The sequence below is a fragment of the Magnolia sinica genome, chromosome 7 (assembly GCF_029962835.1).
Source record: "Magnolia sinica isolate HGM2019 chromosome 7, MsV1, whole genome shotgun sequence".
Lineage (NCBI taxonomy): Eukaryota > Viridiplantae > Streptophyta > Magnoliopsida > Magnoliales > Magnoliaceae > Magnolia > Magnolia sinica.
In genome coordinates, this window is record NC_080579.1 from 700,397 (window position 1) to 711,198 (window position 10,802).

Here is a 10,802-nt window from a genome sequence, read left to right on the forward strand (position 1 = left end):
TCCCCTGAACTGTTTATTTAAAAACATTCTGTCTTCATTTCTCTATTCCTTCAAGGCAAGATGTTATTGCTTTGGTTGGTACAGAGTCCAGATCACACAAACAACTCCTGCTTAAATGCATCAAGGTTAAAACTTTCCTTTAATTCTGGCCATTTTTCATGCCTTCTTACTTATCAGCGGCTATACATTAGTGTGATCCACCTGGTGAGTGGATGACACTGAATTTTGCATAAGGCGATCCTCATGGCAGGGCCAACCTATTGGACAGGGCAGATTTTGAGTTCTTATTTAACCCGTTTATTCTGTAGGTAATTTTTTTAGAGATGTTCAAATAACAATTTAAAGTTGGATGGTTGTCTTCATCATCTTCGAAAACTGCTTTGTATTGATGTGATTCTGAATGTTGGTGTTACAGAGGACTTCTTCTGTGACCTGCAAACAGAATTCCAAAACTAGGAAGCTAGCGCCGGTTCACAAGGGAAGCCGAAGAACTTGTGGGAGGAATTGGCAGTGAGTGCTCCCCTATTTACATATGGAAATCTGATAATTCAATGCTTTCTCATGTTCTCTCTAGCTTTCATTTTACCTTATAAGCATAGGTTGTAAAATTTTAAAAGACTCCTTGGTACGAGTGGGTATTATATGATGCTTGGTTTTCTGTTTTGTGTTTGATCCATAACTGGTATAGTTGAGGCCCACCTCTCAATGACCTAATCAGTTTATCGGTGGACCCCATCATAGAGATAATACTATGCATTGACGAAATTGGACAATTACAACCATTGGCTCCTGAAATGATACATATCAGTGTGTTTTGAATGTTAAACAGAAGTCTTGTAGGACTGGTAGCAAATTTCCCAGATTTAGTGCTGCATTGGCAAGGAATCACATATCTGTATCTTACATTTAGGGCTGAATATCTGATACATATCACTTGATATGTGTTGCATCAAATGATACTTTAAACCATGAACTATACAAACAGTTTCATGTACCATATAATGACCTCTTTAGGCTCTTTCTTTAATATTGAAACATCTATTTGTCATTTTTCAATTGCTGTTATAGGGTCAGCAGAGGAGCAAATCAAGCAAGAACTGCAGGCTGTTGCTGAGGGTGTAGCAGCATCTGTTTTTCCAACATCTACCTCTCCTGAGTCTGTCCTCTCAGGCTGCAAAATGAATGAACAATTGACTGCTGAAGTCAATGTAGGTACTGGATGGTTGTGACATATCTCACAATTTTGGTACCAGCCTATCGTGTTGGCCTTGGGGAGCTGAGAAGTTCAAAATGTGGCCTTATCTCTTACGACGTTATTGTCAATTTGCTTACCTTCATTGCAATTCAGGACCTCAAGGCCAAATTGTTGGATCAGATGAGCCCCAGTTTACCGCCAATTACAGATGGCATTAACCGCTTGCACTATGGTGTCGTCCTGGATGGCCCTGGGGGATCCGTGGCGACAGTAACAGAGTACATGGTTAATGGTTCTCTCAGAAATGCTTTACAGCGGAATGATCGGTATTCTTGCTCACTTGTTTTTATTTCTTGTCTTATAATTATGTTCTTTTCATTAATGATGTGAAGTGAGTGCATGCTCTACTTATTGCATGGCATCTGAATGGAGGAAATTTTACTTGCTACTATTTATCATCAGGACCCTCGATCGGCGCAAGCGTCTCTTGATTGCTATGGATGTGGCATTTGGGATGGAATACTTGCATGGAAAGAACATAGTACACTTTGATTTAAAAAGTGACAATTTACTTGTCAATCTGAGGGATCCTCAACGTCCTATATGCAAGGTAAGCAGCTTTTTCTTTACACTGGGATGTTGGATGGAATTCTTTTCCGACATTTTGGAAGAGCCATTTAATTCGTGTTACTCAGTACTATGTTCAGGTGCTTGGTTTCTTGGTTATTGCAATTAATAGTTGTTTGGCATTTAGTTTTAATAATAGAACTAAGCTGTGTGCTTCATGTAGCTTATAAAAAAAGGGCAAAAGAGCTGAATGGAAATTCCATTAACAAACAATAGATTGTGCTAGGTAAAAGAAAATGGCAAGAGCCGGGAAAACTTTCTGATCTCATCTCTAATGAAATCAGCTCAATTGGCATCCCATGGCATCAATGCTAACTAATGGAGTAAGTGAAATAGGTTTACTGATGCATGAATGCCTTGGCTGGTCACATGACTTCTTGTTTCTGATTGATAACAAAAAAAGGCCTTTGTAAATAGCCAAATGGTTACTTTCAAGGTTGTAGCTGCTAATGGAAAGTGATATAGGAAGGTAAATGACTTACGGAAGTTTCTTGGGGGTGCGTTTGGATGCACTATAAAATTGGATTGCAATGTTGTAATTTCCTTCACATTCATATTGGGTGGACAGGCTAAGAAACATGAATGCAATTTGAGAGTGATTTCCTCATTATTAATAGTAGGAAGCGTCATTTAATGCTGGCATTTCCTCTTGATTAAACTGAATGTTTGTAATTTAATTCAATTGTGTATCCAAACGCATGGCCTCAGAAACTCAGCGAATTGCACAAACATGGCAGCATGTGCATTTTGCATAGTCAGTTGAATGAAAATGGTGGAAGAGCTCTGACAATCCTTGCTTAATGTGTCCGACCAATGGTACATCTACACAAGGAGATCCAAGTTATGCATGCATTTTGATGACCACACGAGAACCACTAGAAGGGTTGGCATGGGCTCACTTAATGGATCCATATCCTTCTATGCAACATGATACTAGAGAACCTACTATGCAGCCAACCTATAGTTCATGAAGCATGAGGCGAAGTGGCAACAGATTGAGGTGTGGGAGCATAGACAAGTCTATTTTAAAATTTTATCAAGTGTGAACAGCTAAGAAGAGGGGAGTGAGAGCAAAAACACAAGTGCTAAGGTCAAAGAGTGATTTAAAGCAGTAGCAGCACCTAGTTAGAATGATTGTGCAACTACACAAACAACATGGCACTGTTGGCACCACTTGTTAGAGATTCCAAGGACATCAATGAATAGGGTATATGTTATTAGAAGAAGCCTATTCTTAAATTAGAAGAAGCCACTCTTGGTCTACAACAGAAGCTGGAGCATGACTAATTAGCTGGACCAGCTAGAGAGATTCAAGCTTGCATCCACCAAATTCAATGATGTCTCGAGTCTAGACAGATTCACAAACTGCACTAGTAGTCTTGAACAACTTCAAGACCAAATAAGGTAACAACAAATGAAATCGAATCTAGCTTGGCTAATGAAGTGGTTAATAAGCTAATCATATTCGATGTATAATTTATTGGTTTAGAAAGCAGCTGGTCCTTTTTGCCTGTAAACCGATAATTTAGTTCCAGACACCTCTATTTCTTTGTGATCATCATCAGACAAGGCTTAGTTCTTTTATTTCTCACCATGTTTAGAGTGTGGTATCATGGATTCATCTATTATTGGGGCATATATTATCAGCAACTGAAATTTTCTTATCTCTTGAGAGTGTGGTCTCTTTACTGATTGAATCTTGACATTTTCTTGTTCCAGGTGCCATTTACCAAATTTATATATTGGAATGGAATACATGCGGACACAGTTTTAAACTTGTTGGACAGGTGAAATTCATGCTTCTTGACATCATGCAGTTGTGATTTTATAATGGTAACAGATTCATAAATTTGTTTAGTTAATTCACTGTTCACTTATTTTGTGGATTATGGTCCTTGTACAAGTTGATGTGGAAGGGAGATGCATAAAGGCCCTAATATATGTGTTAAAATCTTTAGTACACAATGAGTTGACATATGCACTGAGTCAACCTATCTCAGGCTCTTGAAATGCATGTCAAATGTTAGTTTCATTCGAGTAAAGGCGAATCAGGGGATTGCCTGGTGCATATTATATTATTTCGTGTATTTGAAGGACAAGAAATAAGTAGCTTTGGTGAGCTGTTTGTGTGTTCTAATTTCTAAATGAAGTGAGGGTGGATGTTCATGAGTTGGACCTGAAGTTGTGTTCTAATTTCTAAATTGACACGACTCGTCAAGAACTGAGTGAGTCATGCTGGCCAGCGAGTTTCTGTGAAACCTGGCTTGGAATCTCATTGAACCGAGTTGACTCAACCATGTTGAGTCGACCCACCAAATTTTAGTGAACTGCATCTCTCCGTAAGTATGAAAAGCTTTTCATACAGATGGATACTCCAAGGTCTGTTGATTTTTATGGATTTTCTTTTTGTTTCATGTACAATTCCTACGGTTTGGAAGATTAATTTGCTTTTTTTAAATGTAATTTTCGTGACTTCTCTTCCTACGGTTTTCATGTGCAATTCCTACGATTTTTATAGTGGAGATCGTTTTCTTTTCTCAAGTTTGATACTAGATTCATACGTCTCCATCTTCAAGCAAATTGATGGGTTTGATCTCGTTGCATGGAATTGCATGATCTCTAGATACATCCAATGGTCCAGTTCGACGATGCCTGTTGCATGTTTGATGAAATGCCTGACAAACAATCTCTTTAGAAAAAAGCCTATTTGTGAGATGTGGAGGGAAAGTATTCAATTGAATGGTTTTTTTTTTTTTTTTTTTCCTTGTGAATTGGCTTCAAGGTGTTTATTGTCTGACATGCAGTAATTCTATTGGCGTCTGACTAAAAGTCTGTTTTTTTTCCCTTGAAACAGCATCTTCTGTATTTGGGGCAGAAGCCTGGCTTTGGAGGCTTTTGATCAACTCCAACTCAAACAAGTCCTTCTGGTAGTGCATTTCAACAAACACAGTCAGCATTTGGAAGATTTATTTCCTTCTCATCTTAAGGTTTTCTTTGGTCTTTATGCGGTCACAACAAGGGATACAGATTGTTGTTTCTTTCAGATTCAAGATCTAGTGGATGATACCCAGAAATGGAAAGTCTGAGAGTGATGTTCCTGTCAAATCTCAGATGCCCCTCTTGGAAGCAAGGGAAGATTCTTCACTTAATGACAAAACCATCGACTCATTTAATCGGAACACATTCTGCATACTGTTAATGCCTGTGTTTAATGGTGATTTTCAAAGCAGCTTGCAGGGGAATTCTACCAGCAAGCTTCAGTTCTGCTTTAAAGGTGGTTTGTTTGTTAGATTAGTGCTTCTATATTAGTTTAAGCTTTTCTGGTATTGATTTCCAGGCTCATAAAGTTCTGAAGTTAATATCCAATGATGGTTCCATGCTTCAGGTGACCCCACCATTCAGTCCAAACAGGTTCTAGAAGTCGTTTTCATCAATTTAGGGAACAACCCATTTGAGCTTTTTAGGGATTCTATCTAGTTGGTTTGCCTTGAAAATCAAGCTAATAATTATTAGCCTTTTTAAAAAAAAAAAAAAGTCTTCCTCTGTTTTTTTTTTTTTTCCCCTTTCCCCTTGTTTCAGAAGTGGGTCTCTCCCAAACTTCCCACAAACTGTTGGGAAAGTTGATAATTCAGAAAATCAGGCTGTTTTCGTGGATAAATCTAAGAGCTATTGTTCCTTCAAATCAGATGTCAGTCTTAGAGATCACTTTGGAGCTTGATTTATCAATCAACTTGGAGAGAAGTTTGGAATTTTGATTGGAGCTAAATATGAAATCAGTTTTGAAAAATCTCATTGATTAGCTCAGAACTGAGCTAAATATGGTTTCTGTCTTGTCATTTGATGCTTCTTTTGACCTTGGTTGCATGATCCTTCTAACTAGATGCACTTCTGCTTTGGGCTCACACTCCACTTCCTCTTGTTTATACTTGCTAACATTTAAACAGACCCTTCGGCCTTCTCCCATTCCTGCACCTGAATCTGTTGTGTTGATTCTTCTTGCGATTATTGTTGTGCAGAGAGGATCTGAGGACAGTGAAAAACTGGCTTTACCCATAGCGGGTGAGGTAAATGACCAAGAGTTTGATAAGCCACCACCCCGTGGACTTGAAGAGGAATCTCGACTACTCAACCCACTTCTTCATAACAAAATTTGACCAGTGATATCGAATGAGTGTATTTCTAAGATTGGCATGTTTCCTTGGCTTTGTGCAGACAGTGGTTGCATGACGATGTGCTTAGCGAATGGAGAGCTTCTCACAATGATGCTGCTCTTCTCACGTTGATGCTGCTTTTGCAGTTGAGTTTTTGCTGAGTGGTTTTTTATTGGGTTTTTAAATGAAGAAGCTGAAAAGCTCTTCTTCTTTTTTTTCTTTATTTCTCATGAAAATGGTGGTTCTAGTGTGAGAATTTTAGGTGGGAGGTTTTCTTGTTGTGTTGAAATTGTTTCTCATTTGACTTTTACTTTTGTGTTTGTGTTGGTTTTGTGTATGGAATTTCATGTGGAAATTATTGGCTTTTGGGTTATGGTGGTTTTGGTATATTATGTTTGACAGTGCGAAGAGGGTAAGAGATTTTGAGAGTGAAAGAAAGGATGGAAAGGAGAGATTTACTGTTTTGGGAACCAACTTTGTTGGTTTTGGTATGGATGGAAAGCTCCAATGCAAACCTTCTTCTTCTGTCGTAAACTTTGAAGGTCACTTAGGTTCTCTTATTTATTTATTTATTTTTTTCTAGCTCCCTTCATGCATTAACTGTTTGCTAGGATCGTCTTGACACAGGTTTAATAATAAATTATATATGCTTGTTCGGATTTGCAAGAAATATAAAGCGCAGAAATGATGTGACGATAGCTACACATTGTGTGCATATCCCCATTTTTTCAAAACTAGTTGTGCTTCATAGAATTTCTCAATTGTTCTCACGAAAGCATTCTAATTTTTTTTTTTTTCATACGACATTTTTTGCTATGTTGATTTGTGTTGGCATTCAACCTAAAAGACAAGATGTTATACGTTTGCTGAACGGAAGTCCTTATTTGATGGCTCCAGAGGTATCTCTTTCCCCCGCTTCATCTTATAGTCTTATATAGTTATCCCTTTATATATGTATCTCATTATTAGTTTTACACCTGTCAATGAAAAAAGGAGTTTTTTAAAGTTATTCTTCGAAATCATGTGTTTATCTGTCTAATGGCCTCTACAGCTTAGTATTAATATGTGGATCTTGTTTTTTTATATTCTAAGGCACCAACTAAACTCTTCTGTGCCTTTGATTATGCATCTCTGTTTTTCATGTTGTGGATTGGATTTGTGTTTCTTTCGGATTTTTTTTTTTTTAATTTATGTTTTTCTGCAGATGGATTCTGCTTTTTTTTTTTTTTTTTTTTTTTTTAATTTATATTTTTTGAGAAGGCTGGATTCTGCTTCACATGAGAAATCTTTTTTTATGGTTTGATTTTTTTTAGTCAAGTGATTTTTCTTTAGTACTTTTTTTTTCTCTTTCTTTCTTTCTTTGGAGTGTGTGCGCCTTTTTTATTTTGGGAACGAATAATCAGTTCATATATGTTTGATTTTATACTAGGCAATTAATTTTCATTATTAGTTTTAAAATTTATGACTAACGCTGACGGCTAAAACGTTCGACGGCCAAAACTGTTGCCCTCAGCCGTTGGAAACGCCAATGGTTTTAGCCGTCAGGGAAGGTCATCGCGGAGTTACCTTGTTTTTTGGCAGTGGTTCCACAAGTTAATTAGTTTAGTTTGAGTAAATATACTTGCTATGTGTATAATTTTTGAGTGCCAGTTCATCAAGCATCACATGCTCCCCTTTCTACCCTTTTATGAGAGAGAGTCATTATTTAATGAGTTATGCAAATAGCTTTTCCACCTTTCATTGATTTCATCATCCTTATTATCTAGGTCCCTACCATTCCTCTCTTCATTTTTTCTAGCTTGAAGATACCTTTCTCACCTTCTCTTGTAAAGATCCTCAGATGCCTTGAGTTTAGCTTGATCACTTTCTACTCTTTTTAGTTTTTCTTTTTGGCATTTCTATGTTCTTAGTCTTTTTCAGTCCTTGAAACATGATTGTTTCTCACTGATGGGCTTGTGAACCTCATCATTCCACCAACTTTCCTTATAAGAATGGTTTTTCCCTCTTAAAACTAAAATGGCAGTTTTTTGAGTCCCACTACCTGAATCAGAATCCTGACCCATTGGACGCTAAAATGTGGACCAAACCTGGTTCTGACTTGGATCAGGTCCCATCTACTTGGTCATTGGGTCAATCCAATCTGTTTGCAGCTCTAGCCTCTGTCAGTTTTGGTACAATACCATTATTCCACTATTTCCACTCCTGCCATGCTCCCGGCCTCTTGCAGTCATTGTAATGTAGCGGCTTTGACTATTCTTTGTTGACCCAAATAAAATGGTATTCTTGTGTTTCAAGTGAAGATTCATCTCTAAATATGTGAATCACGCCCAAGTGTTGTCCTACTTGCATAGATATCTCAGGTTAACTCCATTATAAGTTTTGTATACGCATATATGGTATTTCTGGCTTGCCTTTCTCATTAACTTCTATTGTCTTGATTATTTAATTTGCCAATTTTAATATTATGATGGTTGGCAAGAATGCTAACTTGATTTTTAGCCTTTCTTTTTTAAAAAAATGTTGAAGATATTTGCAGGAGAGATTGAAGGGATCAATTATGGCACACTTGCCAACTGGCACACTAGTGTGGGATCTGCTAGGAGCCTTCTGATCCCCCCTCATCAGTTGCACAAGTGTAAGTGGAGTATGGGCTGTTTATTTGCTTTTTAATCTCCCATCTGATGAGTTGATTGGCCTGATTTATGGGCCAGGGCATGTTCACGGTTTGATGATTAGCACAGTTCTCACACAAGTGTGCCCAGTTGGCATTTGTCCCCATGATTCACCACTTCACAGCTCTCTCCTCACGAATCAGTGCTGCATTTCTCTTTTGTTCTTTACATTCTATTATTTTGTATTGGATATTCAATGGATCTGTCATCTCAGTGTTTTTACTATTGATTTTCATTTGCTTTCTCCTGCAATGGATGACATTGATCAGGTGCAGCCCATGGCCAAATATTGGTCGGGTGGAGAGGTATTTTTTTGGAAGATGAGGAGAGTGTAGAGCGTAGAGGCTGAAGGCGAGGCAAGACTTGTGTGCTTATGGTGAAGAAGTGAAGGGAAAAGTTGCCTTGGGTTGGAAAAGGGGGGAAAAAGAGAAGCCAGTAAAAGAGCACGTGGACGAAAGCACAGCATTGCATCATTTTAGAAACTTAGTTTCTGTAGTTGAATGTCGTCGCTTGGGTGAGAAAAGTTGGAAACTGAAACTGCCCATGTTTACTTCTTATCTGTAACCTTCCGTTGTGAATGAAGTGATTGAATATTGAGTTTTGAGGAAAAGGAAATGGGGATTTTATATGCTAACATTATTCCACGAAGAATGCAATACTGTTTTTTTGTTCTGTGGTTTACTACGTAGGAGCTCAACTGTCAACATTGCTTTGTACAGCCCACAGCTCAGTTGCTCTCACTTGGTCTTGAGTGGTCCATACATTGGCTACTGTAATAGGTTATGACAGACTGCCAGGTCATGTTGTCAATGGACGATGCCTTCTATCTCAATCTTGGTGATGCCTTCCATCTGTGACAACTCCTCGGGCTATCTCAATCTTGGATATGCTTCCCTCCCTCCCTATGCTATCCATCTCAAATGACACCGAACTGTCCAATTTGTGGCCTTCGCAATAGATGGTGGCAATAGGGAAGTTATAATGGTCAAAAGGAAAAAGGTCCATTTAAGTTGGTTTTTATGTTGTGAGCCATTCATTGCAGGACCATGGATGGATGGTTGGTCTGAATTCATTGATAGTCTCATTGCAGTAGTGACAATGCTTGGCCGTCTCATCCTCTCATCCTCTGCTCCTCACATTTGGCCAGTTTTAAAAGAAACACAGATAGTTATTTTATTTTTAATTCCTTGTTAATCCAAGAGGCATGGGAATATTATAATGAGAGTGCATTGTGGAATCAATCGGTTGTGTATCTTCATTATGAAAACTGGAATTAATGAATTAAATAATTATCGTAGCCATTATCTTAAGCACTATCACAACTAATTGGGGAGAGAAATTGGCGTTGCTTCGAAAATGAATCAGTTGGAAGGCTGGGTCCATCGCAAGGCAGTGTTTTGGGTGATTGAAAGGGCTTTTGGCTCGTGTCTTGATGGCCCGCTTGGACTTATAACTTTATTTTTCTTTTTGTATTTTTTGCTGTTCTTTTGGCACAGTTTTTCAATAAAATCTTCATCCATTAAAAAGAAAGAAGAAAAAAAAAAAAAGTGGGGTCAGCTACACCAATTCTCTTTTGCCATTTTCATCTCATTATGGATCCCTGTCTTTGGATAAAATACTAGTCCTCAGTCGTTTTTTACTAACTCCACCTACATCCTTTTGAGACCTATACTTACTTCCCCTCGCACCGAAGTTATTATATTAAATCTATTCCATTTCTTGGTATGGAATTTCTGAGTATCTTTTAAAATTGAGGCTCTTTTTTTTTTTAAAAAAAAAGGTCCATTCGTCCACCAGTGCTTGTAGAACAAACTCTTGTGGGCCTACTTTGGTATGTATGCTATCAACCTATGAAGAAGGGTAGCCCACCATGAAATATTCAGTCTGATCCAGTCTTCATGTGGGTACCGTATTAAGTTGGAGGCGTTTGGATGGTTGCCAATTGCTTTCTATTATGGCCCACCTAACAATTAGATAGGCATGAACATCCCATCATTATGGTGGGATCTATTTAATGTCGGGTTTGATGGGCTCCACACGGGTATAAGCAGGTGGGCTCAGATTCAGCAGTGACCCTTTCAGAATAGAGGTCGGTACTGGTTGGTGCTCTGTGGGCCCCACCATGATGTGTCTTATTTATGTTGTTCATCTATTTTG

The 10,802-nt window shown here is 38.2% G+C and overlaps 1 protein-coding gene across 8 annotated transcripts in view; it reads left to right on the forward strand.

Annotated features, from left to right (window-relative positions):
• Positions 1–339: 339 nt before the first annotated feature.
• Positions 340–10,802, forward strand: part of LOC131250753 (uncharacterized) — a 74,495-nt gene continuing 64,032 nt past the window's right edge. The window contains exons 1-6 of one of the 8 annotated variants that reach the window (XR_009173429.1): positions 340–510; positions 1,658–1,805; positions 3,542–3,609; positions 4,677–4,771; positions 4,850–5,510; positions 5,839–6,118. Coding sequence is in view for 2 of the 8 variants with exons in the window: in XM_058251044.1 (XP_058107027.1) it covers positions 401–510; positions 1,658–1,805; positions 3,542–3,609; positions 4,677–4,809; positions 8,915–8,980 (525 nt within the window). In the remaining 6 variants the exon portion in view is untranslated. Of the gene's footprint in view, positions 511–1,428; positions 1,522–1,657; positions 1,806–3,541; positions 3,610–4,676; positions 4,810–4,849; positions 5,511–5,838; positions 6,119–8,914; positions 9,085–10,802 lie in introns of those variants that run through there. The other 7 variants (XR_009173430.1, XR_009173431.1, XR_009173434.1 and 4 more) reach the window with 7 other exon arrangements.